General features: G+C 53.4%; 2 protein-coding genes across 2 annotated transcripts; one reads left to right on the forward strand and one right to left on the reverse strand.

Moving 5' to 3' along the window:
- The first annotated feature begins 743 nt into the window (after positions 1–743).
- LOC136014045 (urotensin-2 receptor-like) lies at positions 744–2,357 on the forward strand. Its single transcript, XM_065678782.1, has one exon. The coding sequence runs from the start codon at positions 918–920 to the stop codon at positions 1,926–1,928; it is 1,011 nt and encodes a 336-aa protein (XP_065534854.1). The 5' UTR covers positions 744–917; the 3' UTR covers positions 1,929–2,357.
- Positions 2,358–4,853: 2,496 nt separating this feature from the next.
- Positions 4,854–8,254, reverse strand: LGALS1 (galectin 1). Its single transcript, XM_065665116.1, has 4 exons — positions 8,150–8,254; positions 6,902–6,981; positions 5,447–5,618; positions 4,854–5,061 (listed from the first exon to the last, which is right to left on the reverse strand). Exons 1-4 carry the CDS (start codon positions 8,156–8,158, stop codon positions 4,918–4,920), a joined length of 405 nt encoding a protein of 134 aa, XP_065521188.1. The 5' UTR covers positions 8,159–8,254; the 3' UTR covers positions 4,854–4,917.
- Positions 8,255–19,343: the final 11,089 nt, after the last annotated feature.

Raw genomic sequence — 19,343 nt, forward strand, 5'->3', positions numbered from 1 at the left:
ATGTCCAGCCATCTGTTGGGCTTGCTTGCAAACTGGGGGCTACACCCGTTATCTATACATTAGGGGCCCTGATGTCTTGGAAGGGAGTGGGGGCCAGGCCCTCGTAGCCTAGCTTGGCTAAGGGACAAGCAGAGCAGTGTGGCAGCACCTTGGCTCTGGTTTCTCTTCTAAAGCCACAGTGTGATGCTTCCACACGTTAGGGAGTTTTGTCTTTCAGTTATCTCCTCTCTCAAATGAGGGCAGCCATGCAAAGGGAAACAAGAACAAGAAGGAAGAGGGACCAGGAAGAAGGTGCGAGAAGACAGGGGGGAAGAAAGAGTGTGTCTGCAGGAAAGAGGAGGCAGACGGTAGGGCTCCTCAGTTAGCAGCTAAGTCTGGTATGAACTGGTACTGCATTCACACCTGTGTGTGAAGCTCTGAGTCAGGCACATTCCTCTCTGCAGTGGGCAAGGCAACTCCCCAGGGGTTAGTTCAGGGGGCAGAGCCCACCTCTCCAGAGTCTGTCTGAGTTGAGAAGGTACAGACTTTGGAGGAGAAATCCACTTGCCAACCGAGTCTGCTGGTTTCTGCGGGCCCAGTGAACACTGGAGAAACAACAAATGAGAAGCTGGTGAAGATCAGAGACCTTTCCTCTTGGCTGGCAGAGGTTATTTTGCACCTCTTGGTCTTGAAGGCAAGGACATTCTCCCCTTCTCTGCCCTTTGGTGATTGAGAGAAATCGACAGAGCTTGTGATGGACAAGACCAGCAAAATGGACTGGGTGGCTGGAGGTGAGGAATAGACTACTCTGTGTCTTCCCTTCCCTCGGCTCTTTTCCTGGCAAAGCTAGACGTGTCCAATATATAGCAAGGGGGGAAGGCAGGGGGAAGGAACAGGTCTCCGACAGCCTGCCTTGTTCTTGCTTGCTGTACCCAAAGATGTCTTATGACCCTTCCTTCAGCAGCACAAGACCCGGAGAGGATTTTGAGGGTGGCAGCTTCTTGGAGGAAAGCAGTGGTGTGGGTGATGACAGTAGCGTCCTGGGAGGGGACAGCCCAGTCACGATGCCTCTGGGTGCAGTGCTGCTCATCATGTGCCTCACTGGGATGGTGGGGAACATCTACACCATGTTGGTAGCCTCCGGCAGGGTGGCGGGCCACTCAGTAGGCTCCTTGGGGGTCTATGTGATCAACCTAGCCCTGGCTGACCTCCTGTACCTCTCCACCATCCCCTTTGTGGTCTGCACCTACTTCGCCCATGACTGGTTCTTCGGGGATATGGGCTGCAAGCTTTTGCTCAGCCTGGACCTCCTCACCATGCATGCCAGCATCTTCCTCCTGACTGCCATGAGCCTGGAGCGGTATTGGGCAGTGTCCAGGCCGCTGCGGGCCAGGTGGGTGAGCAACGCTTACCGCAAGCTGACCAGCGCTGTCCTCTGGCTCCTCTCACTCCTGCTTACGGCCCCCATGATGGTGATGACCCAGCTGCGGGAGGAGGACGGCCTCCACAAGCGCATATGCATCCCCACCTGGACACCGGCAGCCTTCCGGCTCTACCTGACGGTGCTCTTCACCACCAGCATCCTGGCACCCGGCATGGTGCTGGGCATCGTCTACACCCGCCTGGCCCGTGCATACTGCTCGTCCGCATGGTTCCTGGGGCTGCCGGTGGCTGGCAGGGCCCCTGCCCGGCGGCTCTTGTCCAGGATCTCCACCATTGTGGTGGTTTACTGGGCCTGCTTCCTCCCCTTCTGGGCCTGGCAGCTGGCTGGGCTCTATTGGGGTGAGGGGCTGGGCATTGGGGCCACCACACAAGCCTACCTCAACTTTGGGGTCACCTGCCTGGCCTACAGCAATAGCTGCATCAACCCCTTCCTCTACACCCTACTCACTCGCAGCTACCGCCGGTGCCCCTGGGTGGGCATGGCACGGCCACCAGCACCATCCTAGGAGCCATGAAAGGGCTAGGGGAAAGCCACAGCTTCCTTCCACTTAATAGAATCATAGAGTCACAGAATGGTTTGGGTTGGAAAGGACCTTCAGATTATCCAGTTCCAACCCCCTGCCATGGGCAGGGGCACCTCACACTAGGCCATGTCACCCAAGGCTCTGTCCAACCAGGCCTTGAACACTGCCATGGATGGAGCATTTATCACTTCTTTGGGCAGCCTGGTCCAGTGCCTCACCACCCTCACAGTAAAGAACTTCTTACTTATACCTAACCTGAACTTCCCTTGTTCTAGTTTGAACTCATTACCCCTTATCCTACGGCTACCGTCCCTGATGAATCGTTCCTCTCCAGCATCCAGTTCTGGGAGAGCTGTTGACCTGTGGGGGATGAGCAGCATTCTAGGTTGGGAACATTGGCTGGGGTTGAGCCAAGAAATAAAAGCGCATCACCCTCCATGCTGGCATGCAGTGTCTTCTGTTGTCATTGTTCCAGTGCCTTCCCCTTCGCACTTTCGTCTCTGCAGCGCTGCTCACCCTCCTCAGCTCAGGGGGAGCATACTTGTCTTGGGGATCCTGGCTCCATCCTTGGGTCCTTCAGCCCTCACATGCCAGCAAGTGGGTGGAAGGGAGGAGTCAGCCTCGATACTCTAAATTACACAGCTGGGGAGCCCTCGCCACCTCTCACCTCCTCGCTAGCAACGGGCCAAGCCATAACAAAGTCAGGACAACAGTGAGTCACAGATTTCACAGGACCAGTGAGTCACTTCGAGGAGCAGCCACGCTAGCAGGAGACCTGAATTAGGTTCATCCTCTTGTGGTAAAGCTCACACTCGGCTTTCATCCCCCACCCGCCGCAGAAAAAATCCCTTTGAAGAGTCTTGCTAAAAAAAGACTCCCAAGTGCAGTTAAGAGACATGGTGAGATTGCCCTGAAGTACAGCCTGGGGATGTCAGCACATTTGCTGAGCTCTCAAGGTCAGCCCAACAGAAGAAGCTGTGAGGAGACTGTGTGCCCATCATCACAGCTCGTGCAGGGGGCCCTCAGCAGCACCATGTCTCTGCTAAGGTTGAGGAAATCCCCAACTCCAGACTGTGCCAATACCACTGTATAAACTGGGCCAGGTCCATTTAGCCTAGCATTGGTCATTCCCATATGGCTATACCCTCTTATCCCCAGAAAGAATGGCGTCATTCACACTGCCCCATGGGAAGAGCCTCCAAGCCATGCTGTCCCCCAGCCATGCCTATGCACAGGGTGGCAATGTTAGATGTTGTGTTTACTATTATAGACATAGACCGAAAGAGTGGGATGTGATCATAGAATCATGGAATGGTTAGGGTTGGAAAGGACCTTAAGATCACCCAGTTCCAACCCCCTGCCATGGGCAGGGACACCTCACACCAGACCATGTAACTCAAGGCTCTGTCCAACCTGGCCTTGAGCACTGCCGGGGATGGAGCATTTACCACTTCTTTGGGCAGCCTGTTCCAGTGCTTTCCAGAGCAGACTGGCTTTGGGCAACATTGGGCTTCAAGAGAGATCCAGGTGCAGAGCCTAGAGTTGCTTGTATACCCCCTGTATTTCCGCCTCCTAGCTTAAAAGCCTATCTTGAGCCCTCGTCTCCAACTTGTCTCTCTCTTCCTCCCCAGCCCCCCAATTCCTAGCAGCCAAAACTTCCTTGGCCATGGGTACCTGAGACACCAGGCACAGCCTCATGAAATACGGAGCAAGAACAGGAAGTGCTGCTGCTGTGCTGCTGCGCTGCTGCAGGGGCAAGTCCCAGTCTTGCAGCTACTCTGCAACTGCTTAACGGGAGGTATCCACCCAGCCAGGCCTGTAGGGAGTGCTTGTAGGGCATCAAATTGTTTGTGCTTCATGTTGCTCATGGCCAAGCCTGGAAAGGAGGACACAAAGGTTGGGTCCTTCCATCCCAACTGCTGTGCACTATGGAAAGGGCAGCTCCCACTTCTGCTATGCCCACCGGCAGTAGTCATTGTTCCTGTAGTAGCATTAGACTGGGAGAGCCCCAGAGGCAGCTGCTGGCTCACACCTTGGGTAATGACCCACAGCCCATTGAGAACTATGCTGCAATACCAAACATGCCTCAGTAGCTCCACACTTCTCCGAAGCCAGCCTCAGTTTAGACTGAGAAGTGCTCAGGCTCATTTGAGCTAATACAAGTGAAGGGGTAACAAAAGCATCCTTAGCATCCCACACCCCAGCTGGACATTACCAACTTTCCCAGCTCCAGATGGGCCAGGCAAGGCACAGGGGGCAGAATAAAAGCAGACCTCTCCAGATCACCACACTCCAGTGCCACATTAGCATTTGTGCTTCTGCAGTTGTTGGAAGAAAGGAGTTGGATGAGGACCCCACTACCTACTCTGCCACACTGAGGCATCCTTTCCTACTGCTGCTCCAGGCAGCAGCAAGAGGTCCCAAGAAGACATAGGGGAATTGTGTCACAAGTAGGACAAACTTCTACAGATGTGTGCAGGGCAAAGCTAGAACAGCTGAGGACTACTCCCTCATTCCATGCCCCACTAGGTTTACCTAGCACAGCAACTCAAGGCTGCCCAAGGCCAGCCATGGATGCTTAGTTTAGGGAGTGAGAGTTAATAAACCCAGTTTACTCCAGAAGGGTAATGAGCCAGTCTAGACCTCAAGAGTGGGTGACTTTGCCTAAGGGACCCTTCCACTCTCCCCCTCAGTCACATCTAGCCCCATTGTTTCCCCCAAGCCTCTCCTTGGCCTTTTTACCTTCTGCCTCCTAGGCTTTTGACCCTCACCCTCCTCTCCATGAGGACATTAAGGCTGGCACAATGTCATCCACATACATTCACCTACCCTCCTTCCCTCACCCCTCCAACAAAGTGACCAACCCACATGGACTTGCAGTATGAAACAGATTAGACTGAGACTGGGTAGGACAAAACTTATTTATTGAATGATATTTCTGTATCTTTGCAACAAAGGGGTCAGAAAAAAGTTATTCCCAGCTGAGGGACTGCAGTGTGAAGTCCCCTTGTGTATCAAAGTAGTCAAAGACAGCGAGACCAAGCCGGTTCGGGAACGTGAACTGGTGGCCTGGCAGGTGGACTGTCACATCATTTGGGTTGATGCCGAAAGTGATCTGCAGACAAATGGAAAAGTCAAAGAAAGCTTCTGCCAAGACACCCTCAAGCTTTTCCCCTCCACAGTGTTACTGTGCCACCCTCCACTTCACAGGGTGAACATGCTCAGCAGCATAACCTGCTCTTCAACAGCAGGACTGTTATTCTGGTCTCCCAAGAGATGCCTATTCCCTTCTCTGTTCAATAGAAACATCCCTTTGAGCTAGATGGGCCTTGCACCTTTGATCCCCACCCTCTGTCCCTGCTCAAAGCCCTGGGTGGTGGCACTGGCCGAGCAGGAGAAGCCAGCCACCTCCTATGCAGGGAGTCCCTGCAGTTGGGTGCCCTGTGCCAAGCACTCTTCCTTCACCATGTCATGCACAGAGAATGCATCCCAGGCCTCACCTCTGCAACGCCCCCCTTCTGGAAAGGGAAGACAGTCTCCCTCTGCTCTGTACCCCACTCTTCCACCTTCTTTGAGTTGCACACGATGGTGTTCACATCACCATGAGCATCAAAACGAGGGTTGAAGTGAAGCCCAAGGTGGGAAGCATCCTTCCCCAGATTCATCACAAAGCTGCAGAGAAAAAAGACATCAACACTGTTTTAATCAACACTGTGGTAGCATGTTGCTCATTGCCATGAGCATCTCCGAGTCTGTTGCTTTACCAGCTGAGTTTAACCAAGGAGAAACCCTTTGCTGAACTGCATGACTTCCCCAAGAAGATGGTGCTGTGCCAGTAAGGGGTACTCTCCTCTGCTGGGGTGACAGCCCCACGGTGCCATCCCTGGGAAAGGCACCACTTGGTTTCCATGAAGCCTTTAACAAGAGAAAGGTTCAGCACTCAGAGCCCTGAACAGGGAGTTACCCTGCACCCAAACCAGCTCCCAAGAAGACAGTTGCTTTCCACGATTTCCTCTCAGGCCCAAACAGTTAGCTGGCTCTGCATCCTGCCTGACAGCCACTGCCTTCTCCCCACCCTGCAGGCAGCTGTCATAATTACTATGTCATTAGCCACCCAAAGCATCTGCAATGGCAGCAGGAGGAAGCAGATTCCCAGCCCAGTGTCCACCTTGGCCCCAGGCCTCTTACCCAGATGAGAGGAGAAGAGACATTATTTGGCAAGAGAACACCCATGAGGCTTCACTCTGATGCTAACGTGCTTCAAAGGCACTGGGAAGAGCTGGGACATGTTTCCTGGAACACCGCTAGTGCTGGTACAGCGCCTACAGGCTCCACCTTACCCACCAAAGGATCTCACCAGCCACAGACCTGCACAAGGGCTGGGGCTGCTGTGGAGCTTTCCCAGATGCCTTGATCCCTGCACATTTAGGGATGCTTCCTTCCCCGCTAGCATCTAAGCATCATCTCCTCTGGGTGAAAGTGAACTTCAACACCCCAAGATGCCTTGCTGCAACACGCTGCCTTCCCATCTGCACAATAAGCTGTGGCTGAGAGCATCTGTGCAGGCAGAGCACTCAAGACCTGCCAGCCACTTGGGTGATGCCAGGCACTGTAAATGGGTTCCTCCTCCTGGAACATCTTCATGCAGGGGAGAGGATGTGGCTGTGGGGATGCAGTCGAACCAAATCAGATACACAAAGCTTCCGTTTCCTTTACCCTGCTCTACAGAGGATATGGTCAGTGCCAGTGCACACAGCTGGAGCTTCACATCTGCTTTGGCTTAGCCCCTTGGCAGTACAGTGCGTCTGCAAAGTGCATTAAGCAGTGACTCACTGCAAAGCACTGGTAGTGTTAACCCTTTCCAAAGCTGCTCTTCTCCTACCCAAGGGGGGGATTCCTTTTTTCCCCAGCCAGCAGAAGACAGCTCAGTGTGGTGCCTTGACAGTACAGCTTACCTCTTGGCGCTTGGAGCGATTTTCCCCTTGACGGTGAGGCGCTGGCCGGGCTTGAGACCCAAGTTGGTGCACACTGGTCCCTGGGGAACATGGAGGCAGAGACATTAGCTCAGTACCTGCTGGCTCACTTGCTCCCACTTGGCAGCTCTTCTTGCTGCCTTGCAAGTGCATTGCTTTGGACCACTGGAGAGACAAGGAAGCTCCCTTCCCCTAGGGCACTGCACCAGTGACATCCCATAGACATGTACCCAATTTCCCAACCTTCCTCCTGCAGCTGTCATCAACTTATCTGTATTTCACAGCAGTAAAGCCTAAGTAACTGCAAGCTCCCATCACACCCACCCTGCTACAAACACACCTGCTTGCCTTGTGGGCCTCACCATCCCACACAAGCCTGGCTGCACATGGATGGAGCCTCCACTCCCTTCCCTAGCTTGGATTTGAACTTCAAGCCTTGCCCATGCCCAGGGCTCAGACACTTTGCTCTCCACTTCCAAGAGCTTGAGTGCTTTCTGGAGGCTCAGCATTTGCCAGAGCATTCTCCTGCTCCATGTGCACACCTTTCCCTACCTTCTCTCTAGGAGAACTGAAATACCCTGGGAAACCCATATGTACTCGTTTTCTATCACCACAGAGGCAAGACCCCAATACAGGTAAGAATCTTTCCCCCATCCCACTTTAATAAAGAAGTCTGCACTTGGGACACTCCCTGGTGAATCACCCTCTGTCTAATGAAAGATTAATTAATCAAAGGAGTGCAATCACTGCTCTGACCCAACCATCTACCTGGCGGTCCTTGGCACTCACAGAAGGACACTTCTGTAGAGCACGTTATTTTTAGAAGAAAGGAAAGTAAGGATTCAGTGACTCAGTATAACCTTGGCCAGGAAGCAAGCAGCAAGACTGCCCAGAAAAGATGCTTAGAGAGCAATAAGCATTACTGCAACCGCTTCCCCAGAGCGGAGCTGCTGCAAAACAGGTTACCCCAGCTTGGGAGCCAACCCAGCAAGGACCCCCCCACGTTACTCCTAAAGGGATCCTGCAAGGAAAAAGAACCATGTCTGCCAGAAGAAGAAATAGCAGCCGCCCCTCTGCAATGGATGCAGCAGGCACCCAGCTCTAGCAGACCTTCTGACCCAGGGGCTGAGGAGGATAGCGCAAGTACCATCACACCCAGCCAACGCAGCGCATTCCCACTCTGTGGAGCACCACCTGCAGCAAAGCTCCCCCAGCCCTTCCTCTACTCACGCAAGACATGGTGCTGCTCTGCAGGGCAATGCTCCCCTTCACCAAGGTGCAATAGTCCCAGGCAAGTAACTGCAGGGGCCCCACCCTTGTGTTTAAATAGATGGAGAGCTCAGTTGTCCCAGCCCTTCCCCATCCCAGCCACCAATCACACTGGGGAAAGGGTGGGAGGGCTTTGTTTTGGAGGGAGGGAAGGAGGACCTAATAGGCAGAGTTGCCTCCTCCCTGTCCTCATCCAGGCTCCTCTCCAGGATGCTAAACCCAGCCCTCCCAAGCAGGCTGCTGGCCACTCCAGGAGGCGATCCAGCTGTGTGTGGCCGTGAAGCCAATGGAAAATAGTTTTACAATGAGTGTTTTACTATCCAAGGCTTTTATCCCACATGGAAAACGGTCAGATGGATTTGAGACTTGGCGGGAAGGGCCTGCGAGGAGGGCTGGGCTCTTCAGCTCCAGCTAAATCAGGAGCAGGAGAAATAGCGCTGCGCACATAGAAACTCTTTGGGATGCATGTGAAACCCTAGGAACACAGGACTGAAGCTGGATCCAGGGTCATGAGGCTGTGCCTAGCTGCCCACCCAGCCCTTACTGCTCGCTCTTGTAGGTACAGGAACCAGAGAAGGGAAAATAGTCCTTACTCTACAGAACCCCTAGATGCCCTCAAATCCATGCAGTTCATCTTGGCTGTAGGGCACAGCAAGCCAAGAGGAAGCCGCCTTGGAAGGATGGGGAGGAATTATCCAGGAACGCTTAGTGCCTGGCTCTTGTGCTTACACTCGACACAGCTGGGGGCTGAGGAACAGGGGGATGGGGGCAAAACTATCACAATAAGCCATAGGATCTATAATGTCTTTTATCTGCCTCCATGTTCTCTTTATGGCAAGCATGATTCACTCTGGGTGAAAGGATTCCTTTGGAAAAAGTTACCCAATTACTACATGGCTCAACTGTAATTAGGCTGAAAGAGGAGGGAAAAAATTCAGGCACCGGGCCAAGCTTGTGGCTTAAAGCTCTCCTTGTCTTGCATATTTGTCTCTAAATCACAAGACTGTGATTTCCTTAAGGGGCCCAGAACTGAAACTCACTGAAGCACTTTCTTCTTCCCTTTCTACGGGGCCCATCAGTTCCCCTGCTGCTGAGGACGTGACGGTCCCCAGCCATCTTACCCCTGTCAAGCACAGCCCCAGAGGCTGTCACTCCTGGGTATTCCCCATCAATGCCAGCAGAATCTCCTGCCCGCTGGTGCTGGGGAGGGCACGGACAGGCTCCAGCCTTTGGGCAGGTTGCTGATCACCCCACGACACAGGGGGCTGGAGCAAAGGCCAAAGTGGGCCTCTCTGCTCTGCCATGGACGCTCCTTCTTTCCCCCTTTGGAAACCTGCCTCAGGGTTCAGCCCCTGAGCCTGATCCTTTCCATGTGTTGTGGGATGTGGAGGAGTGCTCCATACTAACAGGAGAAAAAGGAACTAGAGACAGCTTCTTCTCTGCTCGGGATACGTGTGTAATTAAATCAATTCCATTTCAAGCTAAGGTTTTGTGGGACTGAACCCCTTTAAATGACCCCAAGGTCCTTATCTCCAAGCAGATAAGCTGCTGTTGGAGCCACGGTCTAGCTGGTTGCAGGAGCCGGTCTATGATACCCTTGAGGCCCTTCTTGTTCCCTTGAAAGAATGTTGGACGGGGAAGGGAAGTGTGTAAATATTTGCTCACTGGGAACTGGAGATGGGGAATGCCATTTAAGATGTATGGGGTGGGTTCTGTGTTTCCTGCAGTGCTTCTGGCAGCTGGGCACTGTAACCCAGCCTTAGTAGCTACCAGCTCCTTGAGTCAGGCCTGTCCGAATGCTGCCGCAGGGATTAGAGACCAGCTCATGGATAACGAGGGAGGGGATACCACCCCGGAGGAGACACTGGTAGGGCTGTTCACATCAAGCAAATTCAGCCTTCAGACTTGAGTGCACCTCAGGCAGACTGTGTTTCTGTGATGGAAGTCCAGGTGTCTTCGCTGGCTTTCAAAGAGCCTTGGGTTAAATGGCATTTGCATGACAGGTTAATAGCATGGGCAAGGGTACCTTGGGGTGTCCCATTATAATGTCATGTCTCCCTTCCAACCTCTGGGTTAGAGGTAAGGTGATGGGGATCTAAAGGTCCAGGATAAGCGTCCTTACAAGGTAAGGCTGAATTCAGGCAAGGGAAGGTCCTTGCTCACCCTTATGGTGAAGGAAGGTCCCTGCTTCAGCACACTGACGATGCAGAGGTGATTGCCCATTGTTTTTAGCAGCAATGTGGTGTAGGAAGAGCCACTGTGGGCTGAGGACAGAGCTAGGCTGGCTAGAGATCGCAGTCCTCACCTCCTGTCACCATATCCCTTATCAGCGTGTGGCTGGTCAGCCAGCTAGAGCATGTGCCAGCAGGTTATCAGCCCATCCGACTTGTAAAGGATGGACCTGAGGAAGATGAGGACAGATCACAGCAGACCTTGGTGGTACAGGCTTATCCCACTGTGGGAACTCAGCAGTGGGACAGGGCTTTTCTCCTCCACCTTTCCAGCCAAACTATTCCTCACCAGGAAAGCTATCCTGCATCACATTGCAAATCCCTACTTTGTATTAGGGGGAGATCCACTGATCTGCATCGTACCTTGTGAAGCAAAAGATCTTTGCCCAAGCCAACGGGAGTGACTGGTCCTGATGCTGTTGCTGCAAACAGTGCCCTCGGCCATGCCAAACTCTTGGCCAAAGGCAGCTGCGAACGTGGAGAAGGGACTAGTGTCTGTGGGATATTACTTCAGCAGTGTCTCATCTCTGGTTACGAGGGTGAGGCCGCAGGTGTTTGCATTTGCACCTGCTTTCTCCAGATCGGGACTGTGTGTCCTTGGACAAGATGGGGCCAGGAGAAGAGTGTGTACGAGAGCCTGCTGCCATGATGGGGCAGACCAAATTCACAACGAGTACGTGTGAGCAAGACCAGAAATCACAGCAAAGACCCCACCACCCGTGTCCTGTGCTAGGGGTTATGCATCACAATCAGGTCCTGAGCCTGGGTACCTCTGCTGTGGCCCGTGCTTCAGCGACAGGCTTCTGGAGCTGCCCTCTTGCTCGCCTTTCCTTGCACAATGTCCCTGTCTGCTCACCCCTCCTGGAAAGAGCCAATTGCCCTTGTATGGTGAGAAATACCAGCCAGCCCTCAAAGAGTTGCTGCTGCCTTTGGGGCCTGAGGTCATCCCTTGGTGCTGGCTGTGACCACTCATTCCCATAGAAGGGACTGGACATCCACATCTGTAGCTAGGGTTGCCCATGATCTTCATTGTAGCTCTCCTCCCAGGGCCTCAGCCTTCTTCCTTGACACCCCTTGACACTCTCCTTGACACCCAAGGAGCCTGTGCTGATCTCTCCATGCTGAGATGCACAGTTTCTTAAGCTGCCAGCTTTCCTCATGGGCATCCCCACCCCTCCCAACCTCCAAGCTGCAGTTCAGCTTAGGCTGAAGAGGGAATCATGATTGCCAGGTGTGAGTTTCATCACTGAGAGTAGCTTTGATTTAGGGCCTGCCTTCTGGTCTAGCTGATAGGCACTGGTATGGCTCAGCATACCCAGACTGGTCCTGCATGCTGAGGGCTGGAGTCTAGCTACTGCACGTTGTGAGGTTGAATTGAGCTGCTGGGTGGCTCTAACCAAGGTGGTTTGGCAACTGCCAAAGAAATAGCCAAGTCAGGCAAGTGTCTGAAGCAAAAGAGGGAAGATCTGCCCCAAGTCTGCTTGTGAGGGATGCAGTGATAGATGGCGCATCCCAAGTCGTGACCTTGGAAAGGGCTTGGTTGAAAAACACGTGGACTACGTGACCAAAGTCCACCTGTATACACTGCTCTCCAGCTGGCAAAGAGAGTTGCAGCTGCAATTACTCCTTCTGTGATTTGCAACATCTTTCCACTGGGAGAGCGTCTTTGTACCTGTTCAGCCACTTTGTGTTATGTGGGCTGTGGTATTTTAAATTCAGGATTAGGTGCGCTAAACTCAGATTTATTATCTCGCGGACACAGAGCCTCACATCAGGAATGAGCCACAGCAGGATCTCCCAAGCTTCGCCTGCTGAAACGTTTCCAACCACATCCAATTTCCTGGATTAGAAGCCGACTGTGAGGCTCCAGCTCCTGCTGACTCCAGAATCTCTGCTTTCATTAAACCAGTATGGAAATATGTTCCCCAGGAGTGAAGATAATCCTGCAAATGTTATCAAAGGGTACCTGCACAAGGTGAATTATCCGGGCGAGCCTGAAGTTACAGCTTGGGGAAGCAGGAATGACTCCTGCTCATGCTAATAACACTGGGATGTGTTAGACACACCTCCAAGTGTACCCCAGCAGCTCCCCAGATCCATACTCCCCACTTCCTATACTGCCCCTCTGGCTGCTCGCATTGTGCTCCATCTCATCTCTGGGGTCCAAACCCTCCACAGGCTTGGTGGGGAAGGGGGTGCTCCTAGTCTGTCAGATGGGGTGGCATCCTGACAGGCGGGGAGGGCAAGGAGGGAGCCATGGGCAGCTTGGATTAGCCTGTGTCAGACCATGGAGATGGGTGGCTCAAGCCTTTCAATTGCCGTTCCACCATGTGACAACAGCAAGAAGCCACCTACTAATCTAGGTTAGCTCCTCCGCCTGGGTGATAGCAGGAGGACTCCTTGCCTGACGGTGCTAGAAATACTGACAGCACAGCAAAAACGTGCCAAGCCTTTGGTTAACTTTGACACGAAGGATCCTGACTGTGAGGCTGGAGCAGCAGAGTTAGCAGATCTGTAATCCCAGCCAGGCAGTGGCTGCTCAGGAAGGCTTCAGGCCATTTGCACCTCGGTTTAAGGGCACTTGGCCCAGGGTGGCACAGCAAAGGTGAATCAAGGAGGGCCTGATGCTTCTTGGTTTTGACACAGGGAGGTTGCTTGCAGTGACACAGCCTGGACTGGGTGGTTGCTGCATGTAGAGTATTGCCAAGAGCTGCAAATGAAGGTGAAGAAAAGCCTTTCAGCAGGTCAGGCAATCACTGCTGAGCCAAAGTGGGACAGCACGCCAGAGCTGGGAGGTGAATGGAGTGAGGTTTAAGATGTCCTGTAGGTAAAGTACAATTAGGGACCCTGTAGAACTCTGCCACACAGTTTAAAACAGGTAGTTTTTTTCTCATTTAAGGAAAATGGTAAATCAGCTTCTGACTGGTGCCATGGATTTCCCTTCTTCTTTAAATAATTCAAATTGGAGAAAGAAAAACACAAGTGAAAAATCAGTTGGGGTGCAGCGTGCATTGTTCAGACTGTGCAAGCACTGCAGGCAAGGCTTCAGACCTAACCTTTAAGAAATGAGATGTTTCAAAAGCAGAGCTGTAAATGCTGGCTATAGAGGGGAAAGCGTTGCCACCTCTTGTCTTGATGTTGGCTAATGACTTCCAAGGGGCCTGCAACACAAGCCCAGTGCCACCACTGCAGGAGAGAAAGGAAATATTGTGCTAAAAGGTGATTCTAAGACTATTCCTGGGCTGCTTGGTTAATGCTGGGTGTTCAAGGGCAAGGAAATGCAGCTCAGTGCAAGAAGGTCGGATGTTTTGGCACTGATGTGCAGAGGCAAGAGAGCTGCAGGCTATCGGCTGACTGTGGCCACCGGCTCTGCACTGCTGTAATACCCATACTGGTGTACTTGCAGTGCCTTTGAAACCTGCTATTTGCTGAGCCTATTTCAAGCCTAGAAATGACCTGCTGAGGCAAATTCCTTGTCTTGGGTTGTTGTCTGTCAAAGTGACTTTTGGGATGCGCTGGGCAGAGGTTTGTTTGCTGTACTTAATATGCAGGCTGTAAGTGGATGCTGTGTTTGAACATGTTACAGCAACCCAGAAACCCAGCTCTTCCAAGAAACAGTGCTCAAGAGAAGTATGTTCGTGGAATACAGGCACGTTCTCCTGCAACACCCTTGAGACCGAAACTCAGCCACATGCCATTTTTCAGCGAGTAATGTGTATAAAACCCAGTGTGGAATGATGATCCTGAAGAAAAGGGTTGCCTTGAATAGGCTTTGCTGGCAGGGATGACAAAGAACCCTGAAAACACCCTTTTTTTCTGTGTATGCAAAGTGGTACTTACGGTGTGGGCTGTGATGTTGGTCTCCATACAGGGCAGAAACAGCATCAGAGCTGCTCAGGATGCGAGGCCAGCAAGGAGCCTGGAGCACATCAGGTTTTTCTCACCAAAATGTACCCTGCATGGGCCATTGCGTCTGCTTTAGGAAACACTTCTGCTGCAGCCAGCCCACGAGCCAGCATTAGGGGCACATCTCGTGCTTGGAGAGATTCCAGAGCACATGGGGCCACAAAGCATCAGCACAGCCAAGCTGAAGCCAAGGCAGGCAAAAGGCCAACTTGGCCTTTCTGAGGGGCAATGGGGCCCTGCCAGGCAGCAAGAGCTGGAGAAAAGAGGGTTGCCTTGGGCACACATGCACTGCCCTCCCTTGGGGTCCTATGGGAGGCACAGATCATCATTCTCCAACAGGGATGCATCCTCCTGGCCCCAGAGCCAGCACAGCCAGGACTCTCCCCCACTGCATGACCGGGGACTCCCAAGCACCCCCAAAACTCCCTTGGGGGTTTCAGTAGCATATGGCATCCCTCACTTGGTGCCCCAAACAGTTAGGCAGTACTGAGCCCTGTTAGGCAGCTGCTACCTGCCACCCTACAGCCTGCTGGAACAATTACATCTCACTAGTAAACTGTCTGTTATCTGCTGGGATCTGCTGCTGAAATAGGAAGGTGTTTCAGCAGGGCTTGGCACCCTCCTTTCCCCGAGGCTCGTACTATTTGGGGAGAGAAAGCGCAGGGCGCTCCTCTCCGATGCTATCTCAGATGGGAGGCAGTGGAAAGCACTGGGATGCGTCATCCCCTGCAACACTGCTGGTTCCCACCCCCTTGCAAGGGGCCCAGGAACCCTCTGGGGCTGGTGGGCACATGCACATCCCTGGATAGCTCCTTTTGCAAGCAGATCTTTCTGAGGAAGCCCTCTGCAGAGCCATCTCGACCCCTGCCAGCAAGCACATCCATCCATCAGCATGTCCCCAGCAAGAGAGCAGGTGCTGAAAGCACTCCACTGACCCCAAAGCTGGGCTTTGCCTGCTTGCAGGGCTTGGGAAGAGCCAAGCTGACACAGTTCAGGTGTCAACTGTCCACGCCTCACGGCAAAAGATAGGTTCCACACTTGGGACCTCCTTCGCTCCCTCCTCCACATCTGATGCTGGGGCAGGTCCACAACAGCGCCTGTTGGGGTGGTTAATATAGGCCATTTCATCAGGAGCAGAAGCTCGCACTCCCCCAGCACTGGCAGCACAGACACCATCTGCCTCTCTTCTGCCTTGTGCTCCAGGGCCGGGCTTCTCAGTGTTTCCCAAACAAAGAACCATCCCAATTGTCTGGAAGAAAGCCAAGGACCAGCTCAATCCCAGCGGAACTGGGTGGCTTGGGAGAAGGGAGGGAAGCATGCTGATCCACTTAGCACCAAAATAAACAACGTGGCTTTGTTCTATGGCATCATAGTCTTGCTCTTGTTATGACAGCCATTGAGGCCGAGCATTGACAAACTCCTGACTTTGGCTGGATGGGTCGATCTTGACATGTCAACTGATTGTCTGGCCTTGTGCATGGAGGAGGGGGGGGTTCTTCTGTGGAACAGCTTTGAGGATCTTAAGGTCCTTTCCAGCCCTAACCATCCTATGATTCTATGATTTTAGGAAGTGTTTTTGGCCTACGGCTACTGGTTGAGGGACATTTTTGCATGAAGTAGAGTCACAGATGGTGTTGATTAGACATAATATCAGCTTCTGCTTAGCCTCTTCGCAGCAGGAGCCTGAGGGAAGGAGGATGTACACTTGTAGCATCCATGCAGCAGTGATTTGGTGGCAAGCGCTGCTCACATGAGCATGAAACCTGCTCTTCTCTCCCAGCATGAAGGGAAAGGAGAGTCCATGTACCTGCTAGACCCCATAAGTAGCCAGTGTGTGGGGCATGCATCACAGAGCAGGTCTGTGCTGTCTGTTCAGCCCACAGCAGGCTCACCAGGTCCACTGTGAGGCCAAGGGCTGCCGCACTGGCAGGGAGTACAGTGGACACATCTCTGTGGACATGATGAGACAGAAGCACCAAGAAGCCGAAGAGGGACCCCTGCAACACTCCCTCCTGGATAAGCACAAAGAGGGGTGTTTGTCACCTCCTCTTCGCTCCAGCTACTGATCATGGTAACTCAACAGAGTTACTAAACCTGCCTGACTTCCCCTCTTGCCCCAGACCCCGGGCTGGTGACAGTGTTCTGGAGACCACACTGACATGGTTCTTATGGTGTCCCCTGTGCCCCTGGAACCGGAGGACTTCTTCATGGCCTCAAGTCCTACAGTCTAAGACTTTTCTTGGGCAGGATGGAGATGGATTAGCTTCAGGAATCCTGGACATCCGAGAGGTACCAGCCTCCAGGCCCTTGGACTCTTGCAGAAGCAGATGGGAGCTGGGACACAATTTCCATTCCCACCAAAGCTAACAGGGAAAACCAGGAAGGGTCTCCTGGTCTCTGCACCAGCTAAATTTAGTCAGGCGGGTTCACACTGCGACATAACTCACCTCCTCCCATTCAAAGAGAAGATGGGGATATGAGGGCAGTCCTCAAGTCAAGCCCACGATGAGGAGGTAACCTTAGAGTGAAAGCAATGTCCCTACACGGTCTGTTGCTGTGTGAACTTGCCCAAGCAGGACAGGCCCTTTGCAGGTCCCAGCCCTAAGCCAAGCTCTGGTTGAGGCATCCCCAGCCCGGGCAGGGTAAGAATCCTGAGCCTGTTTCCCTGTCTCTGCCACCTGAGAGCTCCTGGAAGGAGCAACCCAAGGTTGGAGTGGTGGGAGCTTGGAGCTGGGCAGCCCCAAGAGAAGGCCACTTCTTTAGAGCTGTTTTGGCACCCTATGGGGTGCCTGCCAGCCCAGAGGCGCATGGAGAGGTCCAGGAATGGAGACCATTTGAGTGCCCAGCTGGTGTCTGTTCAGGACAAGCTGTCAGGGAGGGAAGGCTCCCTGGGCAAGCAGGCATCAGCCGTGACTTTCCTGGAGAGAAACAAGCAGAGGGCAAAAGCCCCACCCCTCCCCAAACGCACCCCTTCTTAACAATAGCACTGTCAGCAAGGACTTGTGCTGCCTGCAGGGCTTCCCGTGGCCCTTGAGGACTTATCTAGCCCCTGACAAGAGGCAGGGAGACATGCCATTCTGACACTCCATCCCACTATGGGAACAAAGGCGTTTGTCTCTCTTTGTGGTGGTCTGTTTATTTGGGGGAAAGGGAAGGGAAAACAGCATCGAGCAGAACAGGGCCTTGCCCAGTGTGATGCTTTATTCGGCTGCCCTGGGGGTGTCAGCTCAGCTTTGTGGGCAGGGGAGGTTTTACCTGCTGAGCAAGTCAAGGACGACCTGCACCAGCGCAGGAGGCAAAGCAGTGGCTGGGAGAAGGACCCAGCAGGGTTGATGGGGCAGGCCAGACCTACAAGTGGACAGGACCACTTCTCCAGCCGTGACACTCTGAGCGCAAGAAGGGCGACCAAAACTACAAAGCAGCCTGCCCAATACCGTGAAGGCAATCAGCCTTCCCTAGCTGGCTCCCCACTGATGGTAAGAGGTTACCCCACTTGGCCCAAGCACCAAGCGCGCCTTCCCTAGGAGTTGGTCCCCTCTCCAAATGGCCCAGAGAGTCTCTTGGCTTGGATGACATAGAGGAAATAGGGCTGCTGCTCCTCTCTCCTGCTCCTGCCGTGCTGAAGGCTGCGGTGGGAGGGCTGTCTGCACCACCTCCCCACCACCCTCAACACTCCCAGCTGGTGGGCGAAGGTGCTCCTGAACTTGCTCAACAGGTAGAACCTTCCCTCCGTGTGAAGTCTCTCCCTGCCTTTATGACTGCCTGCTTCCGAGCCAAGGATGCCTTTTTGGCAGCTCCAGGAGCGGGCCCGGCTGGGCGCGGAGCACTGTTTTTCTCCAGGTTTTTATTACTTGTTTCGATTCTCATGGTGCCTCGGCTGGCCATCCTTCAAACTCTTCATCACTTCATCACTATCCGCTCTCTTCCTTCCCCAGCCCTGCACAGACCCTATGCATGGCAAGGCAAACACAGCCAAAACACCAGCTACTGAGCCTTGCTACAGCCTCTACATAGACTGAGCCATGCAGCATCCGCATGGGTTGGGAAGGAGATGGGGACTCACGCAGAACCTTTGCTGCTGCTGCTGTTCCTGCTCTCTGGCTGCACTGGGGGCCTTTCACACCAGTGCTGGCAATATCTTGCTGGGCAATGGGGCTGAGCCACCCACCCTGGTGCCAGAACACCCCGCCACATGCCCTAGGCTGCCTGTTCCCTCTGTGTTGGGATTGCTGCTTGCCTGAAGGGACCCCTAAGGGCAAGAGAACCTCTCTGGGTCCAGGCAGGACCCTCCAAGGAGCACCATCTCTGTCCTTGCTGCTCAGACCCTCCAAGCACAGGCCTGGAGCTCAATCAGAGATAGAAGGAGCAGAGAGCCCAGCACTGATGTTCATCTGCAGATGTGTGGGGCAGCCCTCTGGCAAGGCAGGGTGCTGTGCTAGAGGAATCTGTTCTCACTGAACATCAACCATCGCCTCTTCTTGTGCTGTGCAATGTCCACCAGGCTGAGGTTTCCTGAAGAGCACCTCCCCAGATTCCCAAGACGAGCCAGGGAAGTCCTGGGAGCTTCCAATAGACTGGAATCTGTCCTTTGGGAGCATCAAACATCTTGCTTCTGAGCCCTGCATGTACGGTGTGGCCTGAGCAAGGTCAGGAACTGCGCCGCACTGTTCCTCTCAATGCAATGGGGCTGGAAAGGGTGGCTTTGGGGTTGTCAAACCCTTGGCCAGGAGGAGAGGCAGGCCAGGTTGCTGCAACTTCTCCATAAGGTTGGATGCAGCTGCATGGGGCTGCGGGATGCTGGAGGAGCAGCTGTAAGGTGTCCTGACCGTCTGCTCCCAAAGCTCCCCTGGCCTGTTGGGCACATAAAGGGATTTGGGATGAAGGTGGGTTGCTGTGCCTACGAGTCTCTATAAAGCTGTCATGTGAAGGAGGTGACTTGCAGAAAGACTATACCTCCTGACACAGAGAACACTTATGCTGAGAAGCCATCATACCCCATGTTTTGGGACACAGGAATG

The sequence above is a fragment of the Lathamus discolor genome, chromosome 1, assembly GCF_037157495.1.
Source record: "Lathamus discolor isolate bLatDis1 chromosome 1, bLatDis1.hap1, whole genome shotgun sequence".
Taxonomy (NCBI): domain Eukaryota; kingdom Metazoa; phylum Chordata; class Aves; order Psittaciformes; family Psittacidae; genus Lathamus; species Lathamus discolor.

Excerpts from the sequence above, each read along its gene's own strand:
- LOC136014045 (XM_065678782.1), top strand. The coding sequence starts at position 918 with ATGTCTTATGACCCTTCCTTCAGCAGCACAAGACCCGGAGAGGATTTT.
- LGALS1 (XM_065665116.1), bottom strand. Across the intron at positions 5,619-6,901 it reads ATCGCTCCAAGCGCCAAGAG|CTTTGTGATGAATCTGGGGA; the intron begins GTAAGCTGTACT and ends TTTTCTCTGCAG. Across the intron at positions 5,062-5,446 it reads AGAAGGGGGGCGTTGCAGAG|ATCACTTTCGGCATCAACCC; the intron begins GTGAGGCCTGGG and ends ATTTGTCTGCAG.